General features: G+C 41.9%; 1 protein-coding gene across 8 annotated transcripts; it reads left to right on the top strand.

Moving 5' to 3' along the window:
• Positions 1-112: 112 nt before the first annotated feature.
• Positions 113-21,388, top strand: lrrfip2 (leucine rich repeat (in FLII) interacting protein 2). Of its 8 annotated transcripts, XM_079686900.1 has the most exons (27): positions 113-357; positions 1,640-1,798; positions 7,155-7,241; positions 7,619-7,681; positions 8,310-8,369; positions 8,515-8,553; positions 8,769-8,837; positions 9,662-9,709; positions 9,822-9,890; positions 10,122-10,217; positions 10,714-10,773; positions 11,139-11,192; positions 11,293-11,349; positions 12,289-12,360; positions 12,614-12,727; positions 13,127-13,168; positions 13,915-14,046; positions 14,442-14,513; positions 15,288-15,458; positions 15,541-15,633; positions 16,740-16,832; positions 17,466-17,567; positions 19,363-19,495; positions 19,958-20,128; positions 20,211-20,290; positions 20,391-20,495; positions 20,575-21,388. In XM_079686900.1, the coding sequence occupies exons 2-27, from the start codon at positions 1,709-1,711 to the stop codon at positions 20,683-20,685; spliced, it is 2,283 nt and encodes a 760-aa protein (XP_079543026.1). In that variant the 5' UTR covers positions 113-357; positions 1,640-1,708; the 3' UTR covers positions 20,686-21,388. The 8 variants fall into 8 exon arrangements, with proteins under 8 accessions (XP_079543026.1, XP_079543028.1, XP_079543029.1 ...); XM_079686902.1 differs by lacking the exon at positions 14,442-14,513; XM_079686901.1 differs by lacking the exons at positions 113-357; positions 1,640-1,798 and adding an exon at positions 3,535-3,685.
• The last annotated feature ends 1,224 nt before the right edge of the window (positions 21,389-22,612 follow it).

Below are 22,612 nucleotides of genomic sequence, written 5' to 3'. Positions count from 1 at the left end.
ATCTTGCGCGCCTCTAAATCCTTATACTGAGTCACTTAGCTTTAATACCTGACCACTCAATGGAAACCCACTCTCTCCCAGTAGGGTATGATATTTCGGTGTGTCTGACGGCCCGTGAATGCAGCATCACACCCTAATTTTTCCCAACATCCGGGACCTTTGAAGCCGCTAGTGTGTGTAGAAACTGGGTGAGGAGGGCAGTGGAGAGCGGTGGAAAGGCGGACTGATGACAGCTGTCAGTGTGGACAAAAACACTACTAATCTCTGACGAGAAGCCGAATGGCTCGCCCCTAAACCTCCAGGAGAAAAGGGACAACTCCTTGGCAGTATCGCGGGTTATTTAAAGGTGTCGCGAAGGTAACGTTATATTTTTGGGATAGGGAATAAGACGGGAGGATCAGTGCCAGTTTACCCTGTCTGCCTCTCAGGAGAGTCGAGGTTAGCCCCACTGGCTATCCAAGCTAACTCTCAAGCTAAAGTGGTCAGCTAGCCTAGCCTTGACTCCCAGAGATTGTGTTCGGTGCTGGGGGTCATTGCTGTAGAAAGGACATGTGTGGATCTATGATGTGGACATGTCTCGTTTTTGCTAAGCGCTAGCTTCAGCGGTAGCGGAGGAAGAACCTAGAAGGGTAGTTAACTTTTAAATGAGGGTTTTGTTAAGATGAAATGCTAGTTAGCACTCTTAGTTAGCTTACCATTGAACTGGCTAATTCTAGTCAACGTTAACGTCAGTATAATTAGCTATTGTTAGCTAAGGCTAACAGGGCATAAGCCTTACTTTGGCGCAAATGTGCTAGCTAAGGTGAGTATATTACTATCCGTTTACCTTAATGGACATGGGACTGTAATGGAAGCTTTGGGAATGTTTGGACCGACCGCGTAAGCGCCAATGACTCATAAAGTTAACCATAGCTGAAGTTGGATGATTAACGTAAACTTATAGTAACGCATCAACCTGTTTTTGAATTGACAAAGGACTATCCGTATTCATTTGTTTGTTAGCCAGCGTTTCTGAGGGGGTCACACTGGTTATTTTGAGCTATGGATCCAAGGGTTTCAGATCATCAAACGTCTTCAGGGAGTGCTCATGCTTCGCTTGGGTCCTCTGACTCAGCTGGGTCTCAAACTAGGCGTTTTCCCCCTGTCTTTACCAGCCAGCCACGGTGCTCTTTTGTCTGGATGATCTGCAAACGTTGATATTTCCTGAACGTCTATCAAATACATATCATGTGGACGATGCAGAATACTATAATACCATCTAATGATAATAAGGTTTCAGATCAGTTAAAAATGTATAGCTTAATGTTCTTATACGATCCTTAGACCTCATTACCTGTTGTTTAATGTAATGCTATGTTTGCTATAAAGCTGCAGTTGTTCTGCATGCCATTTAAAGGCTGGTTGATGTCAGCCATAACTGATCCAAAGCTATGTAAGAGCCATTCATAAGTGTGTTTGCTTGAATGGAAACAAGAGATGGGTAGTGTTTTGGTTGTTAGAGAGATTAGAGTGCATACAACCGTGCACAATAAAATGTTGAAACTGGAGAATGGACCTGTACTATTATGTTCATTCACACATGGCTTTGTTTAAGTACCATTCATAAGTGTTCTTTGTGTTTTCTTGTTTATCCTCGTAGGTGAAAACACACAGTTCTGTGTATCTTCTGGACTTACACATCATTGCTGGAGCTACAGTTGCAGGCAACATGGGGACACAAGGCTCTGGTAGAAAGCGTGCTCCACTAAAAGACCGCTTCTCAGCAGAAGATGAAGCCTTGAGTAGCATAGCCCGGGAGGTAAGAACAAACTCCATCACATGTCTTTCCATTTTGGAAAAGAGTACACTGGATCTAGGCCATATTCTTCATCATTGCTCTATTCATGCCTTGCTTAATCTATGCTAATATGATTTTCTAACTCAAATTGTCTTGATTATACTCATTTAGATAATGGGTTTAGGCATATGTAGAGGAATGATTTGTCAGTCTCAGATGGCCTTATTTTGTTCAGCAGCATCATCATATTTCAATAAAAGGGAACATGGCTACTAGATTATTGGAACCATTATGTGCACTCAGGGTTGGCTGACACTGCACTGTGGATGGAAGAGAAACCTTTTAAGATCAAATCTATGTGGAATGTATTTCCAAAGATAGATATGTATGTAGGCTGTTTCCGGGTGCATCTATAGTCCATGCTGTATCATTGCCTTAACCAAAAGAGTGCTTTGATGAGTGTTGCACTGTTTAATTGTGTCACGTTTTTCTTGAAATTTATGAAATTGTCATATTCGTAGATAGGGAAAACTATCCAAATAGATTTCGAGCATTTAACTTAGAATACTTTACAGTTTATTAGGATTTTTCTTTCAGACTTGTTGCTTTTGAGCACACCTGGATTATTTCTTGAAAACAGGGAGCAGTATAACCTAGTAGATAATATGTCAACACCCATGTTAAGTGAGACAGAAACAGGTATTTATTACGCTATCAATTATGTTAATTTGTAACGTGGTCAAAGTTGGGTCAGTGGGCTTTGGAAAGCTGCTTAAATGTGGATATTCAGGTCCTGTTGGATAATTTGAGTTTCAGCCAAAGTGAGTAGAGACAGCTGGTTTGGACCAGAGAGAGACTGACTTAACTTGTAGTGTTTTGGTTTGGGGGGGAAAAACACTGGCAGAGCAGAGAAGCAGCCTAGCCTGTAACGACATGCCCTGGGATTATTCCATTTAGTCAAACCGCAGGGCTGCCATTCCTTTGCCTTTCTTTCAGAGTGAGTTCACTAACATCATGAAATGGAAAGCTCAGTTTTCAGAGTGTAAAGACCTCTATGCTAGTGAGGTGAAAAAGCCACCTTGTCTGAAAACTTTAGATTTTACATGTAGAAATAAAGCACTGGTTAAAACTTCAAATTCATTAACATTTGCACTAAGAATGCTTGATCCATACAGTGCCTGCACTAAGCACAAGGCTCCATTTGCTCTCTTTATAGTCATGCAGGCCGATCATAGAAACATGAGTCATCCGACCCTCCCAGTCAGGTCCTAAATGTGAATCTCTTTGTGGAGTGAAGAAATATTAGATCAACTGTTCAGGGAGTTCGTTGGGTCAGTGTCTAACGTGTTGCCAATCAACACACTCCAAAACAAATATTCAAATCACAGCAGCCTTGCGTTGTCCGTTGCTGTTTAAGAAAAAAGGCTCAAGCCTGCCTGTGCTTGGCACGGATCACTGCTGAGAATGACTGTGAATTTGAGCCTGCACCGTCACCAGCCCTCTCAGTTCTGAGGCCTCTTACATTACTGGGAGTCAAACCCTATGAATACCAGCAGCTTGCTAAGAAATATTACAGTGTTGGAACTAAATGAACATCTCATACCTGTCGCCCAACTGATTAGGATCTAAGGGAACCGCCATCGGCACTCATTGAAGCAATCATTGAATCACTTCAGTATACAGAGGGTGTGTGTGGAAGCTATAGTTCATAGTTCATATTCTCCTATTTGTGATATCAACAGGTCATTATTGCAATGGAGAGTGAAACACTTTCATTTCCGTGTACAGTTAGGACACTGTTCAGACTTCAGAAAACAAAGCAGCTATTTAAGCTTCCTTCTGCAAATGATGGACAAGGACTATCACATTGTTCTGACTTCCTTCCTTGATAATGCAAGCTTTCCAACGGTATTTGGTTTTAGTTTTTTTTTATACATTTAAAGTATCTTTTTTTGTTGTACTAAAAGCAAGCAATCGAGGACAGTCTAATGTCATTTTTATGTTGGACAAGGGACTCAAAGGTTAGTCATTTACATAGCGTAGAGCAGGGGAGTGAACCTTGAGTGACTGCACTGGCTTTTATTTAAAGCTATCTATGTGTTTAAACAAATGTAATCAAATTATTAGGAGCCGCTTTTACTAATTTTAATGCTGCGGTGCCTTTTTGGTGATCAGCATGTAGGGAAAGTTGAGTTGAATTTGCAATAAGCAGTGTCTAGTCTAGTGTCTAGTTATTGCTAGAGAGAATTCTGAGTTGATGTATTATTGAGGATGTGAAAGTATCGAACACTTTCCACTGATATATCTATTGTAAGCTAGTTTCCTTTTTTCATTTGTAGCGTAATGAGCTCATACATACAGCAATAGTGACCAAAATAATGAAACTGGTAATGCTTTTTCTTACTTACAATGTGTTCTTTTATTGGTTTGTAATATTTGTTGAGCACAGCACTTTTTGTTTCAGTTTTAAAAATGCAGTATACTGTTAAAATATTTGAATAGTTCCTTTTTCTGTTGATTACCTTTATCCTGAGGTCTTACTTTTTTAACCAACATTCTTTTACTTACATATATGAAACACCAAAATGGATGAATCCATACATGTCATTGGAGCTACCCTAACAAGGGTATAATTATGAATTGATCGTACTCTCAGTGCATACGCAATTCAGTGTTGGGAGGGTTCCAGGTGATCTCATGTTGGGTTTCTGGACTTTTATTGCTCAGAGTGCTGGAGGTGTGTGTGATGGTGAACTTCTGGTGCTCAGGTTACCCCTCCTAGCCCCATGATACGGCTGGGGGCCGGATGGTCCGGGCTATAGATAGGACAGAGACAGAGAGCTCAGCTGTGCTGCTGTTAGAGCGGGTCACACTGTCAGACAGCTCAACAGGTGCAGAGCACAGGGACAGCCGGCGCTCTTCCTCATGTGCTCCCTCTTCTTCAGACAGCTTTACTTCCCTTTTCAAATTGTATAACGTTTCATTGTATGACCATAAGTTATACTCCAAAATCACACATAGCGGCCAATAGGAATTGTTATAAAAATGTCCCAAATGGCATGTAAGTTTGCAAAGCTCCATTTAAATGTCTGTGTTTGGGGTTTTCATGCTGTTAGTTTTCTTATCTTATTCACACAAAAATAATAACAATTATTTTATGATACAGTATTTATTTTTTCATTCTTTCTCAGTGAAGAAAATGAAATTTAATAATATGGGTTTTATTCTGTCATTTGAAAGTCATGGTTTCACTTTTTTGGAAGGAAAGTTAAGTAAGATCAAAGTCTCATTATAAAACGAGATGGATATTATAGATAACTAAAACTATATTCTGTCTTAGTGCATAATGATCACTTCCTCCTCATGTTGATATCTAACTTAGCTTCAGTAACATGTTTGTCTGTTACTAAAATGTTTTTAACATTAACGAGGTTTAAAACTCCCTTTTACACAACACTAGGTGTTCAGGCAAAAAATAACATGAGTTTGTGTGGTTGTTCCGCGTTATATAAAACAGTATTGCAGGCTAGTATTGAAAGAGGAATAGTCTATAACCTACAGGCTTTCTATTCTGGCAGAGCAGAAATTGCTGGAATGCTGACAGTGTTTGTCTGCAGTGAGATACTGTACACACCACACGCTGTATTTATGGACTGTCTTTTAGTAAGAGATAAAGGGCTAGGCTTCATGAGCAAGTGGGCCATTCTTTGTTGGTGGGATGTTCAGAATATGTAAGGAATGTAAATGGTATTACGGACGTAATGGAAGGATTGTCTGCAGTCACCTGTGTGACTCCTCAGGGCTGTGTGGGAGCTTGCCTAAATTAGCCTTCTCTACTCTGTCAAATGAGCTCTTGTTATATTCTGACTAGTCGCAGTCAAAATATGTAGTCCCTATTCTCACAGGAGAGAGGATTGAGTTCACTTTGGCTTGTTTGTACTTCCTAATGTTAAGCTACCGTTGTTGCAAAATCGCCTCCATGTTTACCGACCCAGCATAACCACACTATTGTGACGCTTTGTTTTCTCTTTATCCTGTGCTTCTCTGTCAGTTTGTTTGTGCACTACTGGCATCTCCCCTGTGAGGCCTTTAAATCAGCCCCCCTGAAACTGATGGTTAGCACATGTTGTTGGTGATGAGGCATCCCAAGCATTCACTGTGGACAGGACTTACAGAGCCGTGACTCACACACGAAACTGGTCTACAAGGGCACACAGTACAGAGTGAACTCTGTTGTGCTGGACAGGGATGTGCTGAGTGGAACATTTTACAGAGGAAAAATAAAACTTCTTAGTGCTCCCAGGTGGATACAATATGTGGATGAGTTACCTCAAATGTATCTTTGGCTTTTCTTAACTGCAGTTTCGTGATGGACTAAATATTTCGTGATACTGGTGATATATGTATATATATTGGCCAACATTTTTGCTAGTTTTTCTCAAAATAAACTATTTTCTATTACAGTAAATACATTTTTTGTCAGTAGAACAGGTATTATAGACTTGAATCATTATACTGATGCTTCACATAACTGCCCTTTCAAATTATTCAAACAATAAACTGTGCATCCGTACCATAGATGAGAGCAACCCATCCAGGTACTTTCCCTCTACGTTATACGCCGCTGCCCTTTTTGGGTGAAAATATCTCCTATCCTTTAACTGGTGGTAAATACAAATTCTGAGGTCTTTGCCAATCCCAAAAAAAAAAAATGAAAAGACTTACATTTTATATCTACACGGAGCCCTTATGTAATAGTCCATCAGGCAAACAATTACACATGTCATTGTACATGATCGGCGTCTATATAGCATATTTTTTCAATGTAACGGTGGATGAGTGGCACACACTTAAACTGGGATTTGTCAGTTTATATTTTAATGCAGCTTCTACATTCATTACCTCGACTTTTCATATTTTACAGTTGGCTTCGAGGATTGACCTCATTAGCATAATAATTTGGCTGTGATGAGGTGTTTCCCAGACATATGGTATCGACAGACCGATTCTTTGTTTTCATCGGAAAGTGGGCGGGGCCATAATTTTGCCGTGCAGTGTCGTAGCCCTGTTCTTATCTATAAAGTCAATGTCCTCATGAAAAGGTTTGTTGATAAAGTACTTGTCCAGGAAGCTTGGCTCTTTTAGGTCTAAACAACCACACTTAAGCACACAAGGAAATCAATGTCAGCCTTTTCCACGTTTTCTTACAGGAAACAAATGACTTGAGTACTTCAATGTGATCCTGGGAATTCTCTGTTTTTTTTAATGAAGCCCTTTGTGTTTATCCTTTGCGCTTGTTGGGGCGTGACCTCAGGGAAAGGCTTGTTTATCATATTTCTTTCATGGCTAACAAGTGTGTTCATGTTTTGCTTCACAGGCGGAGGCGAGGCTTGCAGCGAAGCGGGCGGCTCGGGCCGAGGCCAGGGATATTCGAATGAGGGAACTTGAACGGCAGCAAAAAGAGGTATACAACACGAAGTGGACGTGATTCGCTGAGATGCACTGTCACCATTATTCAACTCATCGAGCCAGTTTGTGTAAAGCTGCTGTCAGCTGCAGATTCTACATGGAGAAGGAACTTCATTTCTCCCATTTTTGTATTTGTTGAGCTGCCCTTCTGCCTTGATAGTCACCGGTGCAGAGAAGCCATTTGGCTTTATGCCTTGAGAAACACTTTTAGATATATCTGACTGTACAAATATCCACAGAAAAAGTGCTGCATGTCCACAGATGAAACCAAACGTTCTATTCTTGAAGTAAATGTCACCAAGTTTTTTAACGTTTCAGCATTTCTTTAAGTGAAGTATGATGTTTTTCCTGGCACTTCCTCCCTCTGTCCAGCGTTCTTACCACACGTCATCCAGCAGTAGCAACAAAAAATGGGGTCAAATCCACCAGTGGATGGTAGGCGAGAGTATTGCACTAACACAGCCTGTTGTGTGGGATTGAGTCCCAGTCAAGCCTGACCATAGAGCTACACTTGACTCACAGACAACACTGAACCTCACTGTGGAAATGTGCCGCAGCAGTGTGTTTGCTTTGGAGACACTGTAGTGTGCGGCTGAGTGTGTATTTGTAGCGCCAGCATTGGCCTTTGACTTTATTTAGGTTGGGTGAGTCTGCATGCAAGAAGGTGCCTTGTGTTACTCCTCTAACTCCAGGCTACTTAGAAAGGATGGATGCTTTTGAATGTTTATGAACAACTTTTGCATGGGATTAATCTTTATGCGTGTTGGTGTTTTTACAAGAAGCAGATGTTCATTTTGTGCCGTTATGTTGCCTTTTGGAAAAAAACAGATGAGACTAAAATGTGCAATATATAAGCTGTTGTTGTATATCATTAATCTCGCTGCAGGATAACATTTTCAAATGTTTATAACAACCATTTAGTTATACACATGATGACAGAAGTTGTTTTGCATGGTTTGGGCTTTTGAATAGCAACTGCTGAGTTTTGCAGCGACCTTACTCACCCCTGAGCCTCTCTACTTTCTCTCTATAATCTTTTCTAACTTGTCCTTCTTCCCTCCAGGCTGACTCAGACAAAGCCAGAGGCTCTAGTAGTAGTATATCCAGCAGCAGTCATCGCCGGGTCTGTATCTCCCCAACACATTTCCTCTTTGTCCATCTATATTTCCTTTCTTCTTTCCTCTTTAATTCTGCACTTAATAACTCATCACACATGTTCCTCTCTCTGTCTGCCTTTCTGCTGTGACTCCATGTTTCCACATGGGCAGGGGCTGGATGATGATGTCATGTCGGTCCGCAGCTACAGGGTGCGTAATGCATAATAAACCCCTGCCAGTTTTATTAAGACTGCTCTCTCATAGATGTGATGTGAGAAAGCCATTGTTCTTCTTAGGAATGCACTTATTAAAGTAAAGCATTTGGGTGAAATACTTGTATTGGTAGTGTTCATTTGCGTCAGAGTCTAAAATAGTTGGCCAAGTTAAGATTTCCCCTTACCTTTGCTTCTGTTTTTTATTTAAAGTCAACCTCATCATCAGTGCGGGACGTTGGGTCTAAGAGTCGATCCAGTTCCCTTAGAAGAGATCCGTTGGTGCGTTATGTGCATGCATGTGTGTGAGATAATGTGTGGATTTTGGAAACTGAGTGGATACCTGGAGTCTCAGCATGTAGTTCAGGTCTGACTAACTTTATGGTGCTAAGCAGAATTCACTTAGATGGATGACCTAGGATGTGCTTAGAAGAAAAAAAAATTGTTGATTTAATATTTATTTCGTGTTTTCCACTCGTCAATTTCTACGCAAGTTACCTTGGTCCCCTTTCATATCAGACATTCATTGATTAGAGATTAATTTATACCTAAAAGGAGATGTAATATTAAGATTACTTTTTTTAGACAATCATCTGTTTTTCCACATTGAATCTCTTCTTATCTTTCTAAAGGGAAATGCAGTATTTCTGTAGGACACTACATTTGATTTAGAATTGTAAGCATTTAAAGACCTGGAAATGTGTACCTTGACAAGTCATTTAGTGCATTTATCACCTATATTTTGTCCAAACATACCAAAGCAGAAAGCCAGAGCGGTTTTCAGCACTGTTACTTAGGAAATCTCTACAATAGTTCATACAAAAATGTGATGTTGCATTCTGTAAGAACTTTATACAAACCTTATAATGGGCATAGTGCCTCTAACAAAAGCTTTTGTTCCTTTTACTGTGGCCTTGGTAGGGTGTACAAAACAAATGGTTTGTTTGATCTGTAGATGTGTTGGATGACTTGTTGCCTGTTGAACAACTAACCTATTGTTAGTGAGGAACACGTGTGTTGCCAGTAAACAGCTAACAGCAACCCAACAGCCTCTCAGGTGTTTGATCTTCTGATTATAATTATTGTGACTCCTGTCCTCTCTTCAGTCTGATGCCCTCTCCACTAGCTCCGCCCTCAAGACTTCCCGCTCCACTGTATGTACCTGTGTGACGGTCATCTGTTGATCACTGCTTATACGCTTCTTCAAGTCATTTTGTATACTTGTTTCTTTTCCTTTTTTTAATCATTTTTCTCTGGGCTGATTAGAGTTCTGTGTACAATGACCTGCACGGCCATAAAAGGTCTTCATCCAGCTCCTCGAGGAAGGACCTCCTGGTCAGTTTACCCCCGTACTGTTTTCTGCTGCCTTAAGCATGGAGGTAGTGGAGACTAATAATAGTGGCTTGCGGTGGTGATTTACTGTTGATCGATAAATATTGACTATTTGTTGTGAAGCAGATGTTGACCGATCCGGGTTGAATGTGTCTGAATAAGTTATTAGTCTGACACTTGAGGATAAATATGTCATTGTTTGGTTGAGGTCATATTATGTCACTACCCTTCCAGGCTGGACTTTACCACGATCAAAGGAACTACACCAGCCTCACGAAGACCAAACCAACGCCTCCTTCCTCCACCTCCACTTCCACCTATACTCCTCGGGTCGGTCCCCCTGAAAGTCCTGTCCAACATTTTACACAAACAAGCTAATGTGGTTAAAGACCCTCAGTGAAACCAGAGTCGGTTCAGGCAGTATATTCGTACCTGGATGGTCTAGTTTATTGGACATTTATATGTGTTACAGCTTGTTATATAACTGCGATAAGAGATATTGTTTGTGTTATAAAATAATCAAATAAAAGAGGATAATTGTTTGCAGCTAGTGTAGCTCTCTATTATAAAACAGTTCTTGTGATCATTTGACTTTATGTAAAGGACTTGCTTTAGGTGGTTATCCTCCATCTGTATTAAAACAGTCGATAGGGACATCGTCACATGACCTCACTTCTCAACACTTTCCACGGTAAATATAAAAGGGTCAGCAAACATTTATCCTGTTTCCACTTCTGCAGCTCTTTAGTCTCTCAATTCACATTCCCACTCCAGCTTTCCTCTGTCCTCTAATCTGACATTTCCCTGATCCCATCCTCCCTGACAGGCCACCACTTCCTCCTCCTCCTCCACCACTGGCACGGCGCTGCCTCGTAGCTACAGCATGGTCAGTTTCTCTCTGCATGCCTCTGGTTACCTTCAGAATTTCACATTCTTCCTCTCTTGTGGCCACATGCATCTGATAGGATGCCCAGGTTGTCGGGGACTTTATATATTTAGCTCCTGGACACAGAACACTTGTTGGTGTCCAGACGTGTGTGCTCCACTGAGATAAGGCAGACGTTTGCATGAAGCCAGGGCTTTTGTTGTAGAGCACTGAAACAAATGGCCTACTTGAAGTTGGAAATACAGTGTGTCTGTTTATTGAATGGCCCAGATAAAAGTCAGTATACTAAATAAACTTAGCCACTACGTCAAAGACTCATGTGCCCTCTTGTGATCTGCTCCATTGTCTCCCACGTGTGTCCTCAGGCCTCTATTGGCGACGACGCCGGCCTTTACGGCTCGGGGCAAAGTTCAAGAGCCGTAAGTTGTTCTGTTCTGTTTGCTAAAAAACGTTTTTGTCACCACCACTGCAGCTAAACTAGCGTGTTTTGCCTGTCCTGTCCTCCTCCCACCACCACAGCCCTCTGAATTGAGCTGGTACTCCTCTGGAGCCGGTTCCACCCGCAGCAGCCCTGCGGTGAGCACCTAAAAACCACCGCCCTCCTGCATGGTTTCAACAAACACCACACGCTGGTGCCTTTCTATTAACAAGCTTATCATACCCCCATGCCTCACTCCTGCTAGGGACATTTGTTGGTCAGCCATCCCGACCAACTTGCTTTAGGGACTAGCATTTTTTAATTGAAATAAAAGTGTGTGAATTGACGATTTTTTGTTTTAGCTATTGTAGCGAGGCCGATGTTGTCTTGTCTCCCTTAGCGCTGCTTTTGACTTATGGTCCTAATAGAATGAATTGGCATTACTTTAAAGGGGCCCTATCGTGCACATTTTCAGGTTCATATTGTAATGTGTGGCTCTACTGGGACGTATCTCCATGTTTTAATCTTCCAAAAGCGCTTTATTTTTTCTCATACTGCCTGTACTGCAGCACCTCTTTTCACCCTCTGTCTGAAACCAGAGCCCAGTCTGCTCAGATTGGTCAGCTGGCCGGCTCTGTTGCGATTGATCAACCGCTTAGAGATGTCCTGCCCCTTAGCCTATCACTTACAATGTATTGGAGCGCTAGCCAATGTTCCGGAAGTAAACAAAGGAGTCCAACTAAGGTGTTTCAGGCAGGGGGTGGGGGGTTGTTGGAGAGAAACTCCTTCTGGCATGAAGTGATGATTTTAGCCTAGAAGACCATTTACATTCACAATATAACACATTACAGGAAAGGGAAAGCCACAAAAAGCATAATAGGGCCCATTTAAGAGTGTTACCGTCTCGGGAGCAATCCAATATTCAGTTTAGCACAGTGCTACCTATTGTCTATAGATTGCTGTTTGAGCAAGAAATGTGTCTGTGTGTGTGTGAGAAAGCCTTTGGCATGCAGCCATCTTACATTACTTCAACTCCTCATCTTTTGTGTGTGTGTGTGTGTGTGTGTTTTATATGTACGTGTGCGTGTTCCTCTCAGTCTTCTTCAGATGATGACACTGTCAGCAGCGTGTCCCAGGAGCGCGTCAACCGAGGCCGCAGGGACAGTGTGGTGAGCTGTAGGGACTGATGCTGTACTACTGGTTGATAATCTAATAATCAAACCTTTTTTATTTTATTATAATAAGCTGCATAACAGCCTCAGATTAATACCTCATCATTTGTCACAACACAATCATGCGTTTAGAGTTCCCTTAATGCCTAATCTTTTTTTCCTCCTACGATTCTTCATCTTTGGCTCTCTGTTATTCTTTATGTCTGTGCCTCTATCCCTCTCTTCTTCATCCTGCGTGTGTTCCGAGCAGTCGTCTGACTTCTCCGACATTAGTGAGTCGGCTGCTGATTATTTCAGCCGCACCAACCGAAGAGGCAGTATTGTGTCTGACCTCGATGATTTGAGCATTCCAGATCTTGACAGTGTAAGTTTTACGACAGCGGTTTGGAGAGTGCAGTGTGCAACCCCAGAGATGCATGATTACAAATAACACTTGGTTTTCACTACTCATACCACAGTGTGTTTTTATTGACTCTACATAAGTGGTGTAAGTACAGCTGATTTGGCTGCTGTGTTGCAGCAGCAGCATGGATGTGGAAAATCTTCTTTAATGGAGTGTGAATCACTCAGTGTTGCCTTGCTTGTTTGGTTGTCCACTGGTTATGGTCTGTGAACATGCAGCACTTATCCCAGCCGTGTATTAACTCTTGGACTAACTCCCTGATTTACAGACGAAGAAACGGCTCCAGGCATGACAACACAGGACGCGTGATCTCAAAATCATCTTTTATCTATGTTTGAATATTTCTTCTCTTTCTTTCAGCTGGATGAAAAATGTGACAAGCAGTATTCAGATTTTAGTCGGGTGAGTGCACCATCATTTATGCTTTTTACTTTTACTCAAACAGGCAATGAAGCAGTCAGTGGGTTTAACCTCATACTGAACTATAAATAGATTTGTATGCCACATTAGGCAGCTACCAAGTTACCACAACACAAAAGTATTATCTGGGTTTTATACACAAAGTTTAGTAACAAAACACTTGGGATCAATTAAAGTAGGGTTTTTTGGTACTTGGTCAGTGTACCACAGAAAATGGCAGTCTTCAAACCTGGATATTAGTTTATTGTCTCTGCTTAATTTAGCACATTTCCACCTCTTAAACCTGATGTCAGAAAGCATTTTCAGAAGAATAACAGAAGCCTGTATCTCCTGTTATTAAAAGCACCAGAATCCTTTGACAACAAATGTACTGCGCAGATCACAGAGATTAAAAGGTCAATCTTCTTGTCTATTAACAACTGGAAGAGCTTTTACATATTCAAGTCAGCATTCAAACACAGAGGCTTCCATAAAAGATGCATCGCCAGGTTGCTGGTTAACCACCGCCTCGATCGGTTAGTTAGTTTAATTGTGTGACTTTGATTTATCTCAAACCAACCACGTAAAACACGAAAGTACCTCACAGTACCGCTTCAAGCGATAAGTGCTATCACTTTGAGAGCCCGGCGGCATCACATGATGTCCAAGTTGTGAATGTGTTTCATTGTGCAGCAGTTTTTCTGTGTTTTTTTCCCTGACTAATGTTCTGTGGTTTTCTGTCTTCTCAGCCATCTTCCCGATGCGCCACCCCAGGCCTCTCAGTGGCCGCGTTGGCGTCGCTGGGCGGCTCGTCGTCACGGCGGGGCAGCACGGACACGGGGAGCATCTATGACGCCGACACCAGTCTGAGTGAACTTAGGGTAAGGTGTACAACACACACACTGTCACCCTTCTATTACTGCAGCTGAACAAACTGGAAACAAAATAGCATGTGGATTCAATTTGACTTGCTGTAGTTACCATCAATCACATGATCATCAAGCTAAAATGCTAATTCACATGTTCTGTATACATCTGTCCCTTCCTCACATGAAGCTCCCACAGCGTTTCTTCTGTTGTGTCCTCCCTGCTGTTTCTGCTTTTTTCTTTACGGATGTGACATGTTCCCTGAGATGTTCCTTATTTCTGGGTGCGCTGGCCATGTGTCTGCCAGCTGGATTGTTTTTGCAGCACGGGTGCTTTGTCCCCCCCCCCCCCCCCCCCGACTCTCTGATACCCCGGTTCACCCCAACCATTCCTCCCATCTGCTCTACAGGATATCTATGAACTTAAGGACCAGATTCAGGATGTAGAAGGGCGGTACATGCAAGGGCTTAAAGAGCTGAAGGTAGAGGGGCTTGAGCTCGCAGCATGCCTTCTCTTTTTCTCTGGGAGCAGTATGGCCCCCCCCCCCCTCCACTCATACCCCCCCTCCTGTAGCTCCTAACACCAGTCTGAATTGCGTAATGTTCCTTCTTTTTGCATGATCTTCCCTCCACTTCCTGTTTTGATCCAACTCACTGCTTGTGGCCTGACACGAAGACACTCCCACAATTCCACTGGGTTCAAAGTTGTCCGAAGAAGAGTTAAAATGCTCCACCTGCTGACAGATAACAGTCATGCTTTACAATCTAAAGTCCTCTCCACCCAGGCCACAGTGTTGGATGGCCTTCTGGCTGTCCCTTTCTCATTCTCTTAGAAAGTATGTTTCTTATAGATAAAAGTAGTTTACTAACCAATTAGTCCTGGCTTGTTCTTGGTAGAGTTTGACACAGCTAATGCACTTTTAGCTTTAGACTCTTTTAGATATTATTGTCCACTTTTAGTTCTCTCTTTCAGATCCCTTTTTCACACCATCGCCTTGTTTCACTAATGAAAGTGACTCGACGCATTCTTATAACTGCAGGATTAACTCGCACCACATTATTAGTCCTCCATTTCAAATAGAATAATACCACAAATGGGCTAGAATGATGCCTTAACCTATTCTTACATTGGGAAATACAAAGATACGTGTTTAGTGTGTGTTTTTCATGATTAAACCAGAAACCCCACCTGGTGCATGTTCTGTGGGTGAGCTGTGCTTTTACTCTGCTTGTTAACATGCTCCAACCTTTATCAGGAGTCACTTGCAGAGGTGGAGGAGAAGTATAAGAAAGCCATGGTATCCAACGCACAGCTGGACAACGACAAAGGCAACTTCATCTACCAGGTGGACACACTAAAGGACGTCATCGAGGAGATGGAGGAGCAAATGTCCGAGATGAAGAGGGAGCTGGAAGACAAGTCAAAGGTAATGTATCTTCAAAGAAAGCTTATTCTAAATCTATTTCATTAAGGTACATTTACAAATGATCATATGTCCATGTTTCCAGGACCTAGAAAGACAAAAGCACACGTGTACGGTCCTGCAGCATAAACAAGACGAGCTGAAAGAGGGAATCCGCCAGAGAGATGAGCTTATAGAGGTAAGACGTTAGAAGTACAGAGGGTTTGTGTGACCACATCACACTGCTCTCCCTCAGCACTGTGAAAGGTGTCGCTGCAGAGGAGCCTCTGTTCTGCAGGAACTTGATAAGGATTGATTGGCACCGGCCTGCCTCTGAGGGTCCTCCCTTTTCCCTTCTGACATTCAGCTCCGTTTCCTATCTGACTCTGAACACTATATTCATTGCTTTCTCAGCATTTTCTCCTCAATCGAGTCTCTTCTTACCCCGTTTCACCATCTCTCATTTCTGTCTCTCACATCAGGGTTTCCAAGATAAGTCAACCGGCCCAATTGCCCTGGGAAAATGGGAGGATTTCTGGTCAAATATTATCTGTGTTTTTGTAACTATTGCTGCCTCAGGTTGAGCCGTTGACCCGTGTTTGGTCCTTACTGCAGCGTCCAAGGTTCAAATCTGACCTGGGCCCCTTTGCTGCATATCGCCCACTCGCTCTTCTCCATTTCTGTCTATCTGCACTTCAAATAGAATGAAAAGCCCCAAAAATGATCCTTAAAAAAATGTAAACATTTAATCAGCAGGCTAAATAAAGAATGATATCACACTTTATGTGGTATTTGTGTTGAAAAGCAGGTTGCTCTTCAATTCCAAATCGAGGCAGGCTACATGGAGGAGGTGGACCCTTTGCAGAGCAGATGTTAATATTTGCCAGTCTCTCTCTCTCTTATTTACATTTACAACAGACTTCATGGCAATGAGAATACTGACAGTTTGGTTTCTTTCTCTACATGTATTTGGTATTTTGCTGAGCTTAAGTGACTCAATCCCAAGCATACTGTAGTTTATAGTTGTTAACTAACCCACATTACCAAACCAAGTAAATAAAGCACATTTCACAGAACTCGGTCCAAAACAGCCAGTTAAAACATTCTGCTAAGACCCTCTTTGTTACGTCTTTAATAACTGAGGGGAGATTTTCCCGGTTAAGAAAAGCAGTAATCACAGCAGGACAACGGAGACCCTGATGTGTCAGTGTTTATGTACATATTCCCTTCTTTTGTCTTTGTTCCATTCAATATTTCCTATTCTCTTCTTATCCTGTATTGTGTCGCCTCTCCACGCCGCTCCAGGAGAGCCAGCGAATGCAGACTAAGTTAGACGCCCTCACCAGAGAGGTGTTTGACCTGCAGGAAACCATAAACTGGAAGGACAAAAAGATCGGGGTAGGAGGTCCCCTCGGGTGCTCTGACAGAGCATGGGGGGCAAAAGAGGGCTGGGCTTTTCCCGACCTTTAGTCATGGTTTACCCCCCTCTTTTGCCTCTCATGCTGTCTCTGCATGATGGAGACCCTTTAGGCTTTACCTGGACATGTTTACTCTCACAGTTTGGAATTGTGCATGTCCAAATAACAGCTTTTGGTTTGGATCCTGTGACCCCGGCTAACAATGCAAGCGCACCAGCACCATGTTGAAGCTTACTGTGACATAGAAAATGTAGGATAATCAAGTGAATTACAAATGTAAAGAGGAATTATCCACATATTCAGGCATGATATGCATGTTACACTTGTGGATCTGTTCATTTGTTAGGTAATAGAGGTCTAAGTAAATAAAGCATAATGATTATATGGTTAATTTTAGAAAGTCAAACCGATCTACCTCCCAACATCTTCCTTCCCGATCCTCCTCCACACCTTTGAACTTTGTCATGTGTGTGTTTGTTTCTTCGTCCTCGATGTGCATGTGTGTGCACGGTGATGTCCTCCTGTAGCACGTGGTGTTGCATGTCTGTCCTCCAGAGTCGTTCCAACTTCTCCTCTGCCTCTTTCTCCTCTTCCTCTCCATGTGTGTGGCCAGGCCCTAGAGAGGCAGAAAGAGTACTTTGATTGCATTAGGAGTGAGAGAGACGAGCTCAGAGATGAGCTTTCTGACATCAAGGGGAAGGCCAAAGCAGGAGAGGTACGTCTTCCTTAAGGGAAACAACATGCTGGCCAAAATCAACTTTTTATGTATTCTTCTGTTGGAACTAAACAAGTTAATGCCGTCAGACCTTCTATTGTTGCACTTCTGCTTCTTTGTTTTCATTTCATTTTATTTTTCAATACTTGCTGGTTTTCCCTAAGCCATTTGGCTCACCTGACCCTGCCTGCAGTGCACTATGGGACATTAAGGCTGCATTTGTTATTTATTGAGTGTATTGTCAATTCAAATGGTGTCGTCTTGCATATGACTGCACAACAGATATAGAATGCTTTTCTAAAAACTGAGACTCGACATATAGTGAAAGTATTCTGACAAAAAAATGTATTGATTAGGAAAATCCTGACACATGCTGCTTTCAAATAATACAAAGTGTTTTTATTTTGGGCCTTTAGGGTTTGTTTAATGCACCTCCAGGAGGGTACATTTTAAAAAAAAAATGTCGACATTTCAATATACTACAATATACTATATAGCAGCAACCGATAATTAACTGGTATATGTAGCAGATACAATAACCACTGCTCCTTTTTTAAGTGTGTATATGCTACAAAAATCATGAGAATTACGTCTTATTAATACTTAAATATGATCTGTGTCATCATAGATAGCTCCTGTGGCATCATGCTGCTGGTAGAGATGAGAGGCTGCTTGATCTCTGCCTCAAAGTCCACAAAAGTGCAGCTAATTTTAAGATGCATAGCCAATTGAGCCAAGCTGTTACCTGCAACAACGAAGTATTCTTTAACCCACTCAAAATTATATTTCTTTAGCATAAACTAACAGCATATAGCTCTACAGAGCAGACTGTCTGTGAGTTAGGGTAGGGCAGGGAGTTGGCTGGGAGCAACGCGGCTGAAGAAGTCATATCTCAGTGAGATCATGTTCTCTACTGCCTCTCTGGCAGATTCTCCAGTGTTTTACAGGACTCTAGTCAAATATACCCTCACTCCTCTGTGGCCTCTGATCCAAAGTCCCCTGTGTGTGTATGGAGCTCAACCTCATATAAACGGTGACCTAGAGAGCAGAGAAATCACAACTCAGCCATGCTCCACATTATTATTAGACGTCGATAATATGCTGAAATTAATTAATTACAACACCAATTGATAACTTCATTATCAGCCAGTCATATATTGGCCATCTATATATTGTGCATTCTTACATTTGACCAAACATAGACCAATGACTTTTCATTACTTTGTGCGGACCCATGTTATTTATTTTAGGCTGTACTTTTGCAAGGGTTTACCTAATCAAATCAAATTCAATATTCCAAAAAGATTGCACATAAAATTAAATGAATAAAAATAAGGCATTCAATTAAAGGGAAAACAAAAACATATTCATTGAAAATGTTAGTATACATTTTAAAAAGGATATTCCGGTATGCAACCATCTTACTACTAGGTAAAGGCTTTACAAAAACAAAAATTCAACAAAAAATAAGAAATGTGAATGTCTTAAGTGAACTACAAATACCCTTTTTAACAGAATAACATCTATTACTCATGTTGGGTACCTTTTTTTTTTATCATACCTGTTAACAGATTTTCACATGGACACTCTTCAACCTCTGACACACAGATGACTTTATGCTTATATTATCTTTGCAGTTTAACAATACTTATAGGACAACATAATAAAACATGTAAGGTAATAAATAGGTTGTTTCTTTTGGATTTTCTCCACAAAGTAGGCTGTGTTTGGTGGGGGGGTTTGTGTTATAGAAGAAGTGAGCCGGTCCTCAGTAACGTGTGTTCTCTCGCCACAGAAACACGGGCTGGTCATCATCTCCGAAGGAACACCCAATGGAGATGTGAACCACGAGCCTCTGTCCTCGGGGATCACGGTGGTCTCCCAGGAGGCCGCGCAGGTGCTGGAGTCTGCCGGGGAGGGTCCTTTGGGTGAGTCACGGAAAGCATTCTGTTTACACACGTTCCTAAATCTAAGAGGTGTGTAAAGCAAGTACGAGTCCTTAAACCTGGGAAATGCTAGCAAGTGGCTAACTGAGACTTTTAAACACCAACACAGTAAACATTAGCCACCTTTAGCTGGGCGGTGATGATGTGAAGTCATATGACCGTGATGTGGTTAGTTTGTAGCCTAATGGTGGCCTTTTTCTCTCAGCTGTTGCATTTACACTTTAACATTTGAGTGTGTGTTAAAATCTTAATGTGTGGAGATTACACATTAAGTCAAACAACTTCCAGGTTGGCCGAATATAAAGTCTTCCCGGCACCACTTAATTTAGACGTAAGACATTTATAAACAAGTGACTGTGTTTTAGCACGCTGGACACACTCCAGTTCACTCAGCTTGACTTCTTAAATTGCCTGAGCTTAATGTGTTTTCCATCTTGTCCGTAGATGTCAGGCTACGTAAGTTGGCGGACGAGAAAGATGAACTGTTGGCTCAGATCAGGAAGCTGAAGAACCAGCTGGAGGAGGAGAGGCAGAAGCACTCAAAGATGGACAGCACATACACAGACGGAGAGAGGATGGAGAACGGTACAGACCTGCACATCATCGAGATGCAGAGTAAGTTGGTCCAGCTCAACAACACATTTGAACACTTCTTTTTGTATTTTTTAAACTCACCGGTTGGTGTTTCTGTCTGTAGGAGATTCCAACAGACAGATGAGTGAATACAAATTCAAGCTTTCTAAAGCAGAACAGGAATTAGGAACAATGGAACAAAATGTAAGTGAAAAAAAAAAGGTCTTTTCAAACCGATTTCTAAAAGTAGTACATTTCAGGGCTCTAATTCATCAAGTCTTTCTTTTATGTGTCCGTTTTCCAGATCAACAGACTTGAAGGGCAAGTGTCCAGGTACAAGGCATCAGCAGATAGTTCAGAGAAAGTAGAAGACGAACTAAAAACAGAAAAACGGCGACTTCAACGAGAGGTAAAGACTTGGACTTTGTAAAATGAAACGGTAAAAGAAGAAGTTTAGAGTGTAACACCCCCCCTCTGTTCCCCCGCAGCTGCGCATGGCTCTGGATAAGAATGAGGAGATGGAGATGACCAACAACCACCTAGTGAAGCGCCTGGAGAAGATGAAGGCCAACAGGAACGCCCTCCTGTCGCAGCAGTGAGGCAAGGCAGCGTCACCACAGAAGCCCTTAAACTCGCACCTCAGACCTCTGACTGCCATATTGTGTCTGGAGCACATTTCCATTTTTATCTGTAACACTTTTGAGATTTGTAGCTAACCAAAAACACTTTAAAAACGAAAAACAAGGTGTAGCACAGGCGACAAACGGAACTGTGTCCTCTCTTTTTTTTGTTTAAACGGAAGCGTTGGTTTTGCCTGGCAAGCCGCCGCTGCTTTGGGAGGAATGACTCAGAAACTAATAAAACTATTAAGTTGCTGGGAGATACATCTGAGGAAATCTCTAATCACTACTTAATCTTCAGAGCTATGTACTGCATCTTGTTATCCACAGATCTTCACTCTCTGGCTGGGTGCTTGGCTGTACTCTTTGTTTGTTTTTTGATAAGTTGCATGAATGAATATTATGATGCTTTTTAAACTGTTCAACTCTCACGGCTACTCCGCCCCGCCGCACCTTCCCGGCTTCCCCTCACAGTGAAGTGCCTTTTCACACTCGGAGATCTGGGGTCCGCACGGCTCCACGGAAAAAACAATAATCGTTTTAACAGGTACAGAATGATGTATTTAAAAAAAGGTGCAGTCATTATTTGAAATGTATGTAGAACCAACTGTGTCTGCTGCGGTTTCATTGAACATTTTCAAATATTTAAAAGATTTCTTGAGAATAAATGTAATTTACAGAACTGTGTATACAATCTGAATCCTTTATTTTGTTCAGTGTGCAGTTTTGCTTTTTACCGTTGTAGTATCATTATACTCTGTATTGTTCATTTTGCATTGGTTTCCGGAAGATGAACCCTCAGTTGCTATTTCATAAGACAAGAAAATGCTTTTGCAGGTTCTTCATTTAAAGCGGGCATATTATGCTGTAGCCGGCTCCACCCGCAGCAGCCCTGCGGTGAGCACCTAAAAACCACCGCCCTCCTGCATGGTTTCAACAAACACCACACGCTGGTGCCTTTCTGTTAACACGCTTATCACACCCCCAGGCCTAACTCCTGCTCGGGACATGTGTTGGTCAGCCATCCCGAAGTGACTTCCTCTTGCTTTAGTGAACAGCATTGTTCAGTTGACATTTAAAAAGGGGTGAAATTAGGTATTTCTTTTGCAATTCTGCAAGTTGTTGTAGCAAGGCCGAGGTTGTCTTGTTTCACTTAGCGCTGTTTTTGACTTATGGTGCTAATTGCATTAATTGGCATTACTTTGAAGGGGCCCTATAATGCTCATATTTGTATGTAGTGTCTCTACTGTGACGTGTCTCCATGTTTTAATGATCAAAAAGCTCTTTATTTTCTCATACTGCCTGTGCTGCAGCACCTCTTTTCACCCTCTGTCTGAAAACAGAGCCCAGTCTACTCTGGTCAGCTGGCCTGCTCTGTTGTGATTGGTCAACCCTTTTGGAGATGTCCCGCACCTTACATAGTGATGTCACTAAGTTACGGAAGTAAACAAAGGAGTCCAATGGAGGCGTTTCAGGCACTGGGAGTGTGTGGGAGAGAAACTCCCTCTGGAGGGAACTTTGGGATTTTAGTCTTTGCAGAACATTTAAATGCACAATAACCTTTAACACTACAGGAAATGGAAAACCCCCAAAAGCTTAATACAGGTTCCTTCAATTTTCCAGGCTTAAATGTGTTACAAACTGATGATTACGTTGAAGTCCATAAAGTGGAACAATTAGCTGCGGTGTTTATTTCCTCCCCACCGAGCGCTAATCCTCCACACTTCCTCTGTGTCTCAGACTGAAATGTAGCTGCAGTAAAAGCCCAGCTAATGTGCTGGCACTGTGTCTGTAACCTTATGGGATGTGTGACCCTGATTCACTTTTTCCTGGCTGCCTTTCCCAGGCTTACTTTTAGAAAACCATGTGTAGCCTTGGCACATTTGAATGGGCTTTTTTGGATTAA

The sequence above is a fragment of the Notothenia rossii genome, assembly GCF_949606895.1.
Source record: "Notothenia rossii genome assembly, chromosome: 6".
Taxonomy (NCBI): domain Eukaryota; kingdom Metazoa; phylum Chordata; class Actinopteri; order Perciformes; family Nototheniidae; genus Notothenia; species Notothenia rossii.
Note: the sequence above shows the minus strand (reverse complement) of the source record. Positions and strands in the feature narration are given on the sequence as shown.